The sequence below is a fragment of the Lissotriton helveticus genome, chromosome 5_1, assembly GCF_964261635.1.
Source record: "Lissotriton helveticus chromosome 5_1, aLisHel1.1, whole genome shotgun sequence".
Lineage (NCBI taxonomy): Eukaryota > Metazoa > Chordata > Amphibia > Caudata > Salamandridae > Lissotriton > Lissotriton helveticus.
Window position 1 is genome coordinate 1208979752 of NC_136065.1, and position 17082 is coordinate 1208996833.

Below are 17082 nucleotides of genomic sequence, written 5' to 3' on the forward strand. Positions count from 1 at the left end.
CTACCAATAACCCACTTTGCAACAGTATGGAAGTCAAAAAATAAAAGGCAGAAATAAACATCTATTGGCCTAAAGTTCTTGGCCTCCTCTCAAGTTAAACACATTTTGACTCCCTGGCTTCAAAATTATTTGCAAAATTCACTTATAGGTTTGTTCAAAAACCCGAAACACTGAGCATTGCTTTAGGGGGGGTTTCAATTAAAATTAATAGTTTCTTACCTGTCGGTGTAGTTTTGCAGCTTGAAGATCTTTCTGGATTCACTATTCCGCGGTCTAGTGGTTGGGTCCGGAATCTTAGTTTTTTTTTTTGTAGCCCAGGTGGGCGTCGACGTCCCACCTTTTGGCGTCCTTCCTGTGACCTAGGCACGCTTCCTGCAGAAGCTCCCATCCTTGGGCGCCATCTTCGGATTTTTTTTTCTTGTTTGTGTCATGTTTGTTCATCCTTTCCAATCTTTTCAAGTTCTTCCTTAATGTAAAGGAATTCCAGTTTTGTCTCTTTAAAGTGTCTGATTGTATATTGTCTTTGTATTTCCTCCTCTCCTGCCACATCTTTCTGGCGGAGGTGGGTGGGTTCGCTAGTGAATCCAAAAAGATCTTCAAGCTGCAAAACTACACCGACAGGTAAGAAACTTTTTGTTTTGCAGCGTGAATCTTTCTGGATTCACTATGCTGTACATAGACTTTGTAGCGGCTTGATATGTTTGTGAGAAGAGGTGAGCAACCCAATATACCCTTGCGGGCTTGGGCAGATATACTATTGTAGGATTGGGCCAGCAAGGGATTTTGTTTGTATCGTTACTATACAGCCAATATGAGACTTGGATTGACTGGAGTACTCACACTATTCTATATTAGTGGCTAAAGTAAATCAATTACAAAACAGACAAATAATGTTACCACACTAACATTATTAAAGATAATGATACACGAACCAGGATTTTGTAAAAAAGTTTTTTTGTTTACCTAATGACATAGGAATTCATCATATATCACAAATAGGGTACCAAAAGAATGCGATGAAGATATACAGGGCATATAGTGAATATTCCACAAGTATATCACAAAAAAGTCTAAACTGCTAATGGATTAAACAAAGATTCCAAATCAACAAGTAAATAGAAATCAGTATTGAATAAATCTCATGCAGAATTAGACAAGGTTGTCGACGTTTCGGTCTTCGTGTTATGCTTTCATAAGACCATCTTCAGGGCATAAACTTTATTGCATTTGGATGTAGACCCTTCAGAGTCAAAAAACAAGTACTTCTTAATCAGTCTTGTTGGTTGAGGGGTTGTGAATGATTCAGACCCTTCGTTGAGGATAAATAACTGCAGCTATATTTCAACCCACGCTTTCAATTTTGCTGAGAAAAAGACGTTGGTAAGATGTTTACAGTTCGGATAGGAACACACAGTGTCGTCATGTTTTCTCTTTCGATCTTGATGAGAAAGACGTGGATGGAGAGTTTGTGGTTCAATTAGTGTCACCCGTTATATCCTCACGTTTAATTGAATAATCGTGCGCTGATGAATATATCAATTACTCGAACGGCCATGGCAGCGTATTCTAACGAAATAGCTGATCAGCTATTTCGTTAGAATACGCTGCCACAGCCGAAATAGCTGATCAGCTATTTCGTTAGAATACGCTGCCACAGCCGAAATAGCTGATCAGCTATTTCGTTAGAATACGCTGCCACAGCCGAAATAGCTGATCAGCTATTTCGTTAGTATACGCTGACACGGCCGATCGAGTAATTGATATATTCATCAGCGCACGATTATTCAATTAAACGTGAGGACATAACGAGTGACACTAATTGAACCACAAACTCTCCATCCACGTCTTTCTCATCAAGATCGAAAGAGAAAATGTGACGACACTGTGTTCCTATCCGAACTGTAAACATCTTACCAACGTCTTTTTCTCAGCAAAATTGAAAGCGTGGGTTGAAATATAGCTGCAGTTATTTACCCTCAACGAAGGGTCTGAATCATTCACAACCCCTCAACCAACAAGACTGATTAAGAAGTACTTGTTTTTTGACTCTGAAGGGTCTACATCCAAATGCAATAAAGTTTATGTCCTGAAGATGGTCTTATGAAAGCATAACACGAAGACCGAAACGTCGACAACCTTGTCTAATTCTGCATGAGATTTATTCAATACTGATTTCTATTTACTTGTTGATTTGGAATCTTTATGTTTAATCCATTAGCAGTTTAGACTTTTTTGTGATATACTTGTGGAATATTCACTATACGCCCTGTATATCTTCATCGCATTCTTTTTGTACCCTATTTGTGATATATGATGAATTCCTATGTCATTAAGTAAACAAAAAAACTTTTTTTCAAAATCCTGGTTCGTGTATCATTATCTTTAATAATGTTAGTGTGGTAACATTATTTGTCTGTTTGGTAATTGATTTACTTTAGCCACTAATATAGAATAGTGTGAGTACTCTAGTCAATCCAAGTCTCATATTGGCTGTATAGTAACAATACAAACAAAATCCCTTGCTGGCCCAATCCTACAATAGTTGATATGTTTGTGGCGGCTGGGTGGAAGATGAGCGTTGATTGTTGAATATATGTTGAAGCACTTTCTGTCCTACTTGTGCTTCCTTGTTCATTTGTATATCCAAACAGTAGTGCTTAGTGAAAGTGTGCACTGAAGCCCATGTTGCCGCCAGGCATATGTCTTGAATATGTGTGTTAGCCAGGAAGGCTATTGTTGCTCCCTTTTTCCTGGTAGAGTGGGCTTGTGCCCACTCCTAGTAGTTCTTGGCCTGCCTGCTTGTGGCAAAATTGTATAGTTTGTGCGATCCATCGTGCAATGCTGCCCTTTGTTACTGGTCTTCCTAGGAAACTGCTTGCGAAGGACACAAAGAACTGCTTTGTTTTCCTGTGCTCTTTAGTTTTTTCCATGTAATGCATTACAGCCCTTCTAGCGTCCAGAGTGTGTAGTGCTCTCTCCACGCTTGTGGATGGTTTCTGAAAGAAAATTGGTATCTATATTGTTTGGTTCATGTGGAACCTTGACACCACCTTTGGCATAAAGTGTGGGTCCGTTCTCATTACCATCCTGTCATTGTGTATTTGAATGTAGGGTTCCTGTAGCGTCAGCGCTTGTAGCTCGTTTACCCTGCATAGCGAGGTGATTGCTACTAGAAAGGCTGTCTTCATTGTGAGCATTTGTAGTGAGGCCTTATGGATGGGCTCAAAAGGCGCTTTCATAAGCTCTGTTAGAACTAAATTAAGGTTCCATTCCGGTGGCGGCATCCTTTTGGGTGGGGCAATCCTTTTAGCCCCTTCCAGGATTCTCTTTACTACTTGGGATGTAAAGAAGCTCTTTCTCGTCTCCCCTCTTGTGTAGGCTACTATCGCTGCTAGGTGTACTCTCAGTGAGGTAAAGCTTAGGTTTGTTTTTAGCAGGTGTGTTAAACATTTTAGCACAGTTGAATCCTTGGTCATTTTCTTGTGTAGTTTTTCTCTGATGCACCATTGTGTGAATTTTTTTCCATTTCGCCACATAGCACCTCCGTGTGGTAGGTCTCCTTGCCTCCCGTAGCACCCGCAGTGTGCTCTCTGGGAGTTTTAGGTGTGCAAACTCTACGTCTTCAGGAGCCATGCAGCTAGGCAGAGGCTCTCTGGCTCGGGGTGAAGTACCTCCCTGTTTTCCATGGACAGCAAGTCTTTTCTTTTTGCGAACTTGTGGGGTGGTCCCTGCGCCATCTCCACTATTTGAGAGAACCAGGACTGCCTGGCCCATTGTGGTGCCACCAGAATCAGTTTCATGTTGCTGGTTCTGCATTTGCAGAGTACCCTGTGTATCAGTGATATCGGGGGGGGAAAAGCGTAGGCAAATGTTTTCGACCAGCTTATCCATAGGGCATTCCCCTGGGATTGTTCCCCTGGTTTCCTGGATGCGAAGTATTGGCATTTTGCATTCTGGTGTGTTGCAAATAGGTCTATTTTTGGTGTCCCCCACTTCTTGAATAGCTTTTGCGTTTCCTGTGCATTGAGCTCCCACTCGTGGGATGCTGATATCTGTCTACTGAGCCAGTCTGCCTCTACGTTGTCTTTTCCTGGTAGGTGTACAGCCAGGCCTATTTCCAGTGGGATGGCCCATCTCCATATCTCCTGCACTAGGTTGGATAGTGCAACGGATTGTGTTCCTCCCTGTTTGTTGATGTACAACATTGTTGTTGTGTTGTCGGTTTGTATCAAACACTCACTGCTTGTACAGTTGTTTCTGGAAGGCTTTTAGGGCAAGAGACACGGTCTTTAGTTCTAGGTAGTTGATGTGCTTGATCGCATCTGTTGGAGTCCACAGACCCCGCACCTTGAGCTGGTTCATGTGTGCTCCCCATCCCCTCTGGGATGCGACTGTGGTGATGGTCACTGTTAAGTTTTGTAGTGTTAAAGGCTTCTCCCTTGTTATGTTCTCCTTGTTCCACCACGCTATGTCCTCCTGCACTGCGTGCGTTACAACCACTAGATCTTCCCAACTACCTGTAGCTTGTGACCATTGTTGTTGGAGCCATTCCTGGAATGCTGTCATGTGGAGTTGTATATTGGGGACTAGGTGTATGCAGGACGCCATCGTCCCCATGATCTTGCTCGCTGTCCTCACTGTCGGAGCTCGCCCCTTCTGGTATTGACGCGACTCCTTCAGCAGGGCAAGTGTTCTCTTGTCGCTGGGGAACACGTTGCTCTGTATGATGTTGATCTGTGCGTGTAGGAAGATCTTCGCTTCTTCTGGTTTCATCGAGAATTTCCCCCAGTGTATTGAGAATCCCAGTTCTGTCAGCGTCTCTGTGACCCGCTGTGCATGTATCTGGCATAGTTTGTAGGAACTTGCTTTTATTAGCCAGTTGTCGAGGTAGGGGTATACATGAATCCCTTCCCTCCGTAGGTGCGAGGCATTTGGTTAAGACCCTTGTTGGGCATTTTGCCCGAAGGCTAGGGCTGTGAACTGGTAGTGTACTTTGTCGATGGCGAATCTCAGTAGATGTTTGTGTTGTCTGTTCATGGGAATGCGTAGGTAGGCATCTTTGAGGTCTATGGTGGCCATAAAGACTCCGTCCCTTATCTGAGGGAGGACTTCTTGTAGGGATGTCATTTTGAATTTTTGAGTCTTTATGTATTGGTTTAGGAACCGTAGATTCAGGATGGGTCTTAACGTTTCGTCCATCATTGGTACGAGGAAGTAGTTCGAGTACACTCCCTTGTTTCTTTCTTTGAATGGTACGGTTTCTATCGCCTCCTTGTGTAGGAGTTCTTGTGCTTCCTTTAAGAGTAACGTGGGTACTTTTGCTGAGCGCGCCTTTCTTTTTTGCTTCCTTTTTGGAGGCTTCTTTTCCAGTTCTATACAGTATCCGAACTGTATGATGTTCAGTATCCATTTGTCTGTTATTTTCTTCCACTCCTGGAAGAAGTGTTTTAGTCGGCCTCCTACTGGTGTTACATGTTGGTTGATCCCTGATTTGAGTGCGTGTAAAACTTTTTTTGCTAATTTTGTTGTGCCCCTCCCCTAGAGGTGTTGTGTTGGTATGCCCCCACTTTTTTCTGAACTGCTGATGTGCTTTGACTGTGTGTGCCCTGGGTTCCTGCCAACCAGGTACCCACGGCCTGTATTCCTTCCCTAAAACGGTGTTGAAACTAAAACCCTTTTGGCATCTCTGGCCACCTATCAGCCCCTAGTAAATGGTACCCAGGGTACGGTGACCAGAAAAGACCCCTGAGGGCTGCATCACTTATTGTGCCACCCTCAGGGGCCCTGTACCCCGACACCCACACACTGCCTTTGCAGGCTGAGTGTCTAAGTAACAGAACCAAACAGAATCGACATGGCACACATCCCTGTGAGCCATGCCCAGAGAGCCCACTGCCCTGGCATACTTCAGTCACCCCTCTAGCTGGGTGCCCTATGCCAGAGGTGTGGGCGCATGAGCCCTGTGCCCCTACTGTACCCAGAGCCATTCCTGGGCACTGTAAGTGCAGTGATGCCATTAAGAGTATATGGTGCTGGGAGGTTGTCATTACGAACTCCACAGCCACTTAATGGCGTGTACTAATCTGGTCCCTCGGCAATGTTGTCCTCTTCCCCACTGGAGAGGCCCAAGTCCCGGAGCGACGGAGGTGGACCTTGGCCTTGCATGTTGTAGTTGGCTCTCCTCTGTCTTTCTCTTAACTTGAGCGTCTTTGGGGTAAAAACGGAGCAGGCGTTGCAATCCTTGCTCTCGTGGTCGACCGGCAGGCAGAGGTTGCAAACCGGATGCAGGTCCTTCTGCGCGTATTTGTAGTGGCAATTGCGGCAGAATTTGAAAGGTGTTTTATCCATTCCTGTGCTCAGGGGACCCCCTGTGTAAGCATTCTCCATTGGACGTCGAAATTTGATGTTCTCCTCCTCGTTCGCCGTCCCGGTTCAGTGGTCTTGCTTTCGAGATGTATTCTCCAATTTGTTTCGGTGGTCTTCTGTCCATCTTCTTTTCGCCAAACTTTGGAACCTCTCGGTGACGATCCAGACCCAACGGCCGGAAAAATAATCTAAGATGGCACCCAAGGGTGGGAGCTTCCACAGGAAGCACGCCAACGTCACAGGAAGGACACCAAAAAGTGAGATGTTGACGCCCACCTGGGCTACACAAAAAAAGAAAGAAGACTACGATTCCGGACTCAACCACTAGACCGCGGAATATTGCACAGCATAGTGAATCCAGAAAGATTCACGCTGCGAAACGTCCTTTTACCCTGACATATCACTGGACAGGACTGCCACATAAGGTGAAGCAAATCCCACTCAAATAACAGCTGTTAAGAAACAATCACCACCCAATTACAGAACACTGGAAAAACACACGTATTTTTAAACCAACTAGAAAACACAGTTTTGCTGTGGGTACCTACTTCTGCGTTTCTTCCGGTGTTAGATTTTTCCTCATTTCCCTGGAGAGATGGTAAAGTCGGTGAAGCGTGGAGGCATGAAAAAGTGCGTTACCAGATTTCCAGAAAACAGTTGAAACTTTGTTGTAGTAATTTGCCATCAGCTGGGGCTTTGGGGGCTTTTTAGACAAGGAGAAAAGCCCATGAATGTCTTCCACCGCCTTGAAAGCTTCCTGAAAGCAAACCACAAAATTGAATGGGCTATTCAGAATCTAATACACAAGACAGAGCCGACCTTGGATTTTTGCACACACAAGAAAATACATCTTATGAAACACATTTTTGGTACAATGCTCCCCCATATGTCATTACACTCAAGAGGACAAAATATTTAGTTTTTTTGGTAAAAATTGTCAGACCAACCTGCATCTTTTTCTGCCCAAAAGCAAGTACTGCTTTGGCACTCAGACCGATACATTCGCTTGAAAAATCACTACGTACTCTCTGCTTATTACAACAGTAAATTGTGTGGCACAATGAACAACTATCGCTAACATGCTCTTCACATTAATCTCCCCAATGGTTCCTCTCCGACAGCTGCACAAATTCTTCACCAAAATCACTGCAACCGTTTCGGAGCTCTTCAGTATGTTGCTCCTTAAACCGAGTTATGTCACAAAAGCAATTTGTTTCTGAACTGCTATTTTATTTATTTATTTATTTTTTATCCTCATTCGCGCCATGGCTCCAATTCATCTACTAGCAATCTCTCCACAAAGCAAGAAGGTAGGCAGTGCCTGGTGATGTCTCAGCATCCGCTGGCAGGAATAATTTGGTGGAATTAACGCCACAATATCCCAACAACACCTACTGGCAGGCCACAATCCTTCGATGTCCGGGCTAAGACCGCCAAAAGATAGTATCTGGCCTATTTAGGCTCCCTTGAATATATCTTCGTTCTGGACCAACCCAAGGGTGAACCATGAATGCGTAATCATTGGACCTGGGGGGGGGGGGGGGGGACCCCAGGCTCAACGACACCAGTCCAGCTGGTACCAGAAAGCTCTCCTTTCCTGATTTCCTCCCCTTGCCAGGTCTAATTTAGATATTCGGAGCATTGCGGAGCGCCATTTATAAAAAGAGGGCGGCAAAGCATCCTTCCAATGCCTACAGATTTCCCTGCGGGCCACCAACACAGAGAAAAACAAAAGGTTCGAGGCAGCAGAGCGGGATTTTTCATTCAGGCCAAAAATAACAAGACCCAAATCTATAGATATTGGACGACCCAGACATGAGGACAGTTTTTCACCTATAGAGTTCCAGAAAGCAGCGATTTGCGGGCATTCAAAAAACATATGCACATCAGATGCCGCCTCCAAGCCACATCTTGTGCAGGAGACCGGTCCCGTCAAGGAAAACTTCGACAGCCTCTGCGGGGAATAGTAGGCCCTATGCATGGTAAATAAATGATTTCTTCGCAACCAAGCTGGTTTGACCAAGTCCCAGAGCACCCCGCACGAGGCTCCCCACAGTTCCTCCACATCCTTCCCCGGCATCAACTCGCCCCATAGTTGTGATGGGAGACAGAACTTTCCGTCGGTTTCCTCTAAGATTATTTTATACCAGAGTGAGATCTCCTTTTTTGCAGGGGGTTTATTGACCAGACCCGCCTCTAACTCACTTACAACTCCTATAGGTAGATTCCTACTCCGTGTGGACTGTCCTTGAAAGGTCTGAGCCCAACTTGCTATTTGCACATATTTAAATCTTGAAAATCTCGGCCCGATTTTATTGACCAAGTAATTCCATGGTAGTAAGGATCCATCCATGAATAGATCTCCCCAAGATTTAACTCCAGCCTCTCTAAGTGGTAGAGCAAGTGCATCTTCTGTCCAGGCTGGGGGTGCAGGTAGGTCCCAAATTGGGGCACAGTTAGAATAATACCCCAATTTAATCAAAAATCTCAGTCTGTACCAGGTATTGGCCATCCCCTGCAACACCTTCAGTTTTATTTTTAAACTTGGGATCCCCAAATTTAAACAAAAAGCTGCTCTGCCCAACTCCCTCACAACTGAGCAAAGCTGAAAACATGCCACCCACACCTGTTTCGGTAGGTGTTTTCAGCAACATGCATGAGTGGGATAACTGAAAGGCCCAGCATAAGCTTGGAGATCCGGACCTGCCAGTCCTACCTTCTCCCTACGACGCCTTATCTTTTTCCAAGCCATTCTCGGATTTTTGTTACTCCATATAAATGAAGAAATCTCACCCTGTAACTTAGATATAGTTTTGGGATCAAAAAACAACGGAATTGAATTAAATAAAAATGTAACCTTTGGCAGGATGGACATTTTAACCAGATTTACCTTCCCTAAGATGGTAATCGGGAGATGTGCCCATGCTCTCATCTGTTTTCGGCACTGTGCAGCCACCCTATCAAAATTTGAAGGAGCAATCAGCCCTATATCTTTAACTATTGAAACACCCAAATACCACAGATTGGTTCTCGATATTTCACCATGAGTATTATGGGCAACGTTCCATGACATAGACTCAGTCTTGGAGGCATTGACCTCGTACCCTGAAACTCTGCCGAATTCCAAGGCTAGGTCAATGACTGCAGGGAACGCCGTACTCATATCAGATGTAAAGATCATAACATCATCCACGTAGAGGGCTACTTTTTTCATCCAATTGCAATAGGTAAATGGTGCAACTAAGATGGCTTCTCTTAGTTTCTGGGCAAAGGGCTCTATGTATAGATCGAATAATAGGGGAGACAGGGGGGGGCAACCCTGCCTTGTCCCCCTCGTTACCGGAAACGACTCAGATAGCCCCCCGTTGACCAACAGAGAGGCTGATGGACTTCTGTACAGCAACTTTATCGCTCCACAGAATTTTTTGCCCACGTTGAACTTCGACAGGGCCTCCGACAGGTACAGCCAATTAACCCTGTCGTAGGCCTTGGTGGCGTCCAACGTGAGAACTGACAGGGGCATACCTTCTTTTGTTGCAATATCGATGGAGCCTATAAGATCATAAATGAGCTCAAACATCTGCCTCCCCTTCAAAAAGCCTTTTTGGTTAAGGTGCAAGATGTCCGGGGCCACTTGACCAAGCCTTTTCGCTGAAATCGAAGCAAAAAGCTTGTAGTCGGCATTCAGTATCGAAATAGGCCGATACGAACCACAGTCAGCCGGGGACTTCCCAGGCTTCAAAATAAGTGTTATTGAGGCGTTGTCCCAAGAGGCTGGTGGTGCCTCACCCTCCCTTAATATCTGGTTAAATAAAGACACCAGAATAGGGGCAACCTCGACCATCAAGTTTTTATAAATTTCGGACGGTAAACCATCTGTCCCTGCAGCTTTATTACCCTTAGCTCCCCGAATAGCTTCCTCTACCTCTGCCCCTGTTATTTCGTTGTCTAGGAAGTGGTTTTGCTCGGATGATAGTGATGGTAGCGAGATGGCCTCCAACCAGTTTGTAATACTCTCTACTGTTATATTAAGATCCTCCTGGTATATTAACTGGAAGAAGTCTTTAAAGGTGGCCCTGATATCCTCATCTCTTGTAAAGGAATTTCCACCCGCAGTAATTACCTCTACATGATTTCTTACCCTGTCAGTTTTGGCTTTCCAGGCCAGCAACCTGCCTGCACCCTCCCCTTACTGAAAGTGAGACAACTTGCTGGCCTCCCACCTCTGCAGAATCCGTTTGTCCAAAATAGATAACCTATTTTTTAATTCCTCCAACTCCTCGAGCTTCAGGGATATATCATTACCATCTTCGATTCTACTTCCCTCAATATCTGTTTGCACTATTAACATTCTAGCCTCAATAGAGGACACCTCTTCCAGGTATTGCCTTCTTCTGTAGACCGTTTTATTTTTTATCAGCCCTCTTATTGTACATTTAAAGGCGTCCCAAACAACACCGAGTTTGGCGGAGCCTACATTAGCCAGAAAAAATTCACGGGCTTCAGATTTAATAAACTCCATGTCCTCAGAGGAGGTAAGAAAGGATCTATCAAAAGACCAATTTCTATCGGGCTGCTTAGATCCCCAGTTTAGATCCAGCATCATAGAAGAGTGATCGGAAAGATGGGAGGGAGCATAACTTACATTGGCAACGGAGTCCACCAATGAACGGCTAGTTAAGATGAAGTCTATCCTTGATCGATGCCGATATTTAAGATTTCTATAAGAAAATCCCAGTTTCTGACCTGCCCTTACCCTCCAAATATCTACATAGCCATATTGGCTCATGAAACCAAGCAGACCACTCCTAGACTTTGACAAAACCTGCTGCCTGCTTGTCGGAGATTTATCCAACTGAGGGTTTAAGACAATGTTAAAATCTCCTGTTATAATTACAGGCTCTGGGAAATGCAACAAATGAGAGAATAAGGCTTCAAGTGCTGCAGGGTCATCACGATTAGGACCATAATATCCTGCCAGCGTTAATACACACCCGTCCATCTCAACTGCTGCAATAGCCCACCTCCCTCCTGTGTCTGCTTTTTTCTTAATGATTTTAAAACTCATGGGTTTTTTAAACAAAATCGTCACTCCCCTTATGTTTAGATTTTGTGAAGTAGAGACTGAGGAATCTAGCCACCCATTCTTTTTAACCAAATCATCCATCTCGGTTTCAATTAGAAGGGTCTCCTGGAGGATCATGACCCGCGCATCAACATCTCGAAGATATTGCAAGATTTTATTCGCCCTAGGTTTGGTGCGCAGGCCATTCACATTCCAGGAGAAAATCTTAAGCTTACCCATACTCTAAAGATTGGTGGTAACTAAATATCTGGCTGCATTCACCCTCCTTGAAAAGGATACTCTGAACAGTTACCGAAAACAGGTTAAGTACTGCCATTAAAAACAAAAACCTTAATAGGAGCATGGTTACGAACGAGGATTTTTTCTTCTTACTTACCCCCCTGTGCCCTTCCCTACTACCCCCGAACCCATGAGGAACCCTTGTACTCTCTATCCAGTGTTACCGGATGGAAGGTACCCCTACTCTGCCTGACCTCCTGTGTGTGCCTCCTATATTTAGTGTTTATTATACCTATTTTACCCTATTGTGTGGACGTATTTTCGTGCATATGTATAATCTTTTTTATATATATATATATTTTTTTATCCTTTTAAATTACATTTACTGGATTTTCCATTAGATCTTTCCCTCCTTTATTTTCCGTTCCCCCTATAAATCATTGTTTCTTAAGTAGACTTAAATAATCAAGGTCTCCGCCTAGTTTTCCTACTGCTGCAATTTTATGTAGCCTTACCTTTCCCTTGGTAACCTTAACAGGGCTAGTTTACTATAGATCGTTCAGGTTAGGGGGAAAAAAAAAGGGCAACTCTACACAGATACGCTGGATAAAAAAAAAATATATATACCAGCTCATCTATGTTAGTCACTAGTTCCCTTTCTACTTCCCAGTGATAGCAATAATTCATCAGCAGCCTCTACTGATCGTATATTGTGCATCTTATTATTAAGCATTACTTTAAGAGATGCAGGAAAGCCCATCTGAACCGTAGCGCCTAACCCCCGAAAAGCATCCATCCTTCTGCCTAGCTCCCACTGCTTATCCAGGGTAAATCTAGATAAATCTGAGCGGACCTGAAAGTTGAACCCTTTCCCTGCTAAAGACTTGTTTCAGAGCTAGGTTCAGAATTTGTTCTTTGAGGGTATATGTATGGAAATTCACTAAGATCTTCCTCGGCTTAGTTCTTTGAGGGTTGCGCCTGAATGGATCCCTGTGGATACGCTGAATGTCCTTTGCCAGGTCCTCATCGGATTGATGTAAGTTAAGAGACTCTTTTAGTAAAGATATTATAAACCCCTTAATATCCGTTCCTTCATTCCCTTCCGGAACATTGAGTATACGAATATTACATCTCCTTGCGTTATTTTCCACTGTCTCCATTCTGTCAGAGAGGGCTGCGTCTTCTCTCCTTAACTTCCGAATATCGTCCTGCACACTCTCTACACACATTGATAGTTGCCCCACAGTCTCTTCCAAAGCTTGTGTTCTTGTAGAGATGCCCTCAATTTTGCTATCCAAAGATTTGCAGAAGCTTCTGATGTCTTTTTGGTTAGCAGCTGATTCTTCAAAACCACGCTTAATATCAGCAGACAAAGCTGAGAACATTAGGTGTAAGGATTCTGCAGTGATGATGATGGGACCACTAGCCTTAGCCCCTCCTTCCTCCAGGCTTAAATCCACTTTCTCGCTGTTCTCTGATATGGTGGCTCCTTCCAAAGGGCTAACAGATACAACAGTATCACCACTGCCACTGCCACTGCCCTCACCATCAGTTGTTAGTAAGTCCGATGAGGGCAAGGATAAGATAGACGTGGTAGATGTGGTAGCAATCATTAAAGTCCCTGATCCATCTCCCCTCTGTACAGGAGTTAAGGCTTTGTGCATACTGCCTATTAGATCTAGTTCAGGTAACCCGTCTGCATCACTATGCACTTGTTTGGAGGGATCAGTAGCTGTGGACAACACTAAATCATCAGAACGAATAGTTTCTTACCTGTCGGTGTAGTTTTGCAGCTTGAAGATCTTTCTGGATTCACTATGCTGTGCATATTCCGCAATCTGGTGGTTGGGACGGAATCGTAGTCTTTTTTCGCTCTTTTTTTTTTTGTCGTAGCCCAGGTGGGCGTCGACGTCCCACCATTTGGTGTACCTTCGGTGACGTCGGCGTGCTTCCGGCGGAAGCTACCACCCTTGGGCGCCATCTTCGGATTCTTTTTTCTGTCTCTTTTCCTTGTTTGTCTTTGTAGTGAATCCATGGCTATGTATGTTAATCGTTTTTTCAACGTTGGTGTTTCCACGTATTTTGTAATTGTTCCAACTTGCTTTCTTTTCCATGTTTTTCCACCCTCTTTTCCAGCCTCATCTTTCTGGCGGAGGCGGGTGGGTTCGCTAGTGAATCCAGAAAGATCTTCAAGCTGCAAAACTACACAGACAGGTAAGAAACTATTCGTTTTGCAGCGTGAATCTTTCTGGATTCACTATGCTGTGCATAGATTTTGTAGCGGTTTTCGTTACTTTTGTGGCGGTTGGGTGGAAGATGAGCGTTGGTTGCTAAAAATATGTTGAAGCACTTTGTCCTACTTGTGCTTCCTTGTTCATCTGTACATCCACGCAGTAGTGCTTCGTGAAAGTGTGCACTGAAGCCCATGTTGCCGCCAGGCATATATCCTGAATCGGTGTGTTGGCCAGGAAGGCAATTGTTGCTCCTTTCTTCCTGGTGGAGTGGGCTTGTGCCCCTCCTGTTAGCTCCTGGCCAGCTTGCTTGTGGCAGAACTGAATTGTCTGTGCGATCCATCGGGCTATGGTGTTTTTAGTAACTGGTTTGCCCATGTAACTGTTAGCGAAGGACACGAAGAACTGTTTCGTCTTCCTGTGGTCCTTCGTTCTTTCAATGTAGTGCATCACAGCCCTTCTTGCGTCTAGGGTGTGGAGCGACCTCTAAGCGCTTGTAGTGGGGTTTTGGAAGAAGCTAGGAATCTGAATACTCTGATTCATGTGGAACCTTGACACCACCTATGGCATGAAGTGTGGGTCAGTTCTCATCACAACCCTGTCACTGTGTATCTGGATGTAGGGTTCCTGCAGTGTGAGTGCCTGCAGTTCGCTCACCCTTCGTAGTGAGGTGATTGCCACCAGGAAAGCCGTCTTCATTGTCAACATCTGCAGTGATGTTTTGTGGATGGGTTCAAAAGGTGCTTTCATGAGCTCAGTCAGTACCACATTTAGGTTCCAGGCCGGTGGCGGCATTCTCTTTGGCGGCGCTATTCTTTTAGCCCCTTCCAGGAATCTTTTCACGACTTGAGATGTGAAGAAGCTTCTCCCTGTTTCTCCTCTGGTGTATGCCACAATCGCTGCTAGGTGCACTCTCAGTGAGGATGAGCTTAGCTTTGCCTTGATTAGGTGTGTGAGGTACCTTAGCACCGTGGACTCCTTGGTCAGTCTCCTTTGGAGTTGTTTCTTGCAACACCATTGAGTGAATCTTTTCCACTTTTCCCCATAGCACTTGTGTGTGCTGGGCCTTCTTGCCTCTCGCAGCACCCGCAGGGTGCTCTCTGCTAGTTTCAGGTGTGCAAATTCTAAGTCCTCAGGAGCCAGGCTGAGAGGTTGAGGCTCTCTGGCTCTGGGTGTAGGATTCCTCCGTTTTCCATGGAGAGTAGGTCTCTTCTTTTTGAGAACTTGTGGGGAGGCCCCTGCGCCATCACCATTATCTGAGAATACCACGTCTGTCTGGCCCATTGTGGTGCCACAAGGATGAGCGTCATGTTGCTCTTCATGCATTTGTTGAGCACCCTGGGGATCAGTGGTATCGGGGGAAAAGCGTAGGCAAATGTTTTTGACCAGCTTATCCATAGGGCATTTGGGACCGTGCCTCTGGTTGCCTGGATGCAAAGTATTGGCATTTTGCATTCCGGTGTGTTGCAAATAGGTCTATTGTTGGGGTGCCGTACTTCCTGAATAGACTCTCTGTTTCCTGACTGTTGAGTTCCCACTCGTGGGATGCTGAAGTCTGCCTGCTGAGCCAATCCGCTTCTACATTGTCCTTCCCTGGCAGGTGTATGGCTAGCAGGTCTATTTTTAGTGGTATGGCCCATTTCCAGATCTCTTGTGCCAAGTTTGACAGCGGGAACGATTGAGTTCCCCCCTGTTTGTTTATGTAAAACATCGTTGTGGTGTTGTCTGTTTGTATTAGCACCTTCCGGTTGTGTAGGTGTTTCTGAAAGGCCTTGAGGGCTAACAACACAGTTTTCAGTTCCAGGTAGTTGATGTGCCTGACTGCATCTGTAGGGCTCCACAGACCCCTCACTCTGAGCCTGTTCATGTGTGCGCCCCACCCCTTCTGGGATGCGTCTGTGGTGATGGTCACTGTTGGGTCCGGTGGTGTTAGAGGTTTCCCTTCTGTTATTCTGTCCTTGGTCCACCACCTTATCTCTTCCTGCACCCTGTGCGTTACAACCACTAGATCCTCCCAACTTCCTGTAGCTTGTGACCATTGTTGTTGCAGCCACTCTTGGAGTGGTCTCATTTGTAGGCGTACATTGGGGACCAGGTGGATGCATGATGCCATCATCCCCAAGATCTTGCTCACAGTCCTCACTGTCAGAGATCGCCCCTTCTGGTAGTGACGTTTCTCCCTCAGTAGGCTGAGCGTTCTCTTTTCGCTCGGTAAGACTCTGCATTGTATGGTGTCGATCTGGGCTCCCAGGAAGATCTTTACTTGCTCTGGTTCCATCGAGCTTTTGCCCCAGTGTATGGAGAAACCCAGGTTTGCTAGCGTTCTTGTCACCTGTTCTGCATGCTCTTTGCATGTCCTGTAGCAGTTTGCCTTCACCAGCCAGTCGTCGAGGTAGGGGTACACGTGTATCCCCTTTCTCCTTAGGTGTGCGGCCACTGCCGCGAGGCATTTGGTGAACACCCTTGGTGCGGACTTTAGGCCGAAAGCTAGGGTCGTGAATTGGTAGTGATCCTTGTTTACTGTGAACCTTAGCATGTGCTTGTGCTGCTTGTTCATGGGGATGTGCAGGTATGCATCTTTGAGGTCTATGGTGGACAAGAAGTCCCCTGCTTTTATCTGAGGAATGACCTCTTTTAGGGACGTCATTTTGAATTTTTGAGTTTTGACGTATTTGTTCAGGAACCGTAGGTCCAGGATGGGTCTTAGGCTTTCGTCCACCTTTGGCACTAGGAAGTAGTTTGAGTACACTCCCATGTTCCGTTCTTTGAAGGGGACCCTTTCTATGGCCGCTTTGAGGAGGAGTTCTTGGGCTTCCTCTTGCAGAAGTTGCAGCTCTCTTCCTGAGTGCGGTCTTTTCTTTGGTTTTCTGTTTGGTGGCCTTTTTTCCAACTCTATGCAGTACCCGAACTGCATAATATTGAGTATCCACTTGTCTGTTATTTTTCTCCACTCCTGGAGAAAAAATCTCAATCTTCCTCCTACCGGAGTTGCATGTTCCTTTGTGTCTTGTCCGTGTAGCCCTCTCCTCTTTGTTTTCCCGTGCTCCTCCCCCGGAGAGTGTGGGTGGTAGAGCACCTTTTCTCGTGTGAAGTCACTTAGAGGGGGGCTGTTCACCACCTCTTCTTCTCTGGCCCCGTCCATTTCCTCTCGATCGAAAGGACTGGCCCCTGCCTTGGTAG

At 45.3% G+C, this 17082-nt stretch overlaps 1 protein-coding gene across 4 annotated transcripts in view; it reads right to left on the bottom strand.

The window, feature by feature from the left end:
* Nucleotides 1-17082, bottom strand: part of EIF3A (eukaryotic translation initiation factor 3 subunit A) — a 1009075-nt gene that overhangs the window by 879485 nt on the left and 112508 nt on the right. For all 4 annotated transcript variants that reach the window (XM_078643910.1, XM_078643908.1, XM_078643907.1 and 1 more), the window contains exon 6: nt 6915-7123. In XM_078643910.1, the coding sequence (XP_078500036.1) occupies nt 6915-7123 (209 nt within the window). The remainder of the gene's footprint in view (nt 1-6914; nt 7124-17082) is intronic.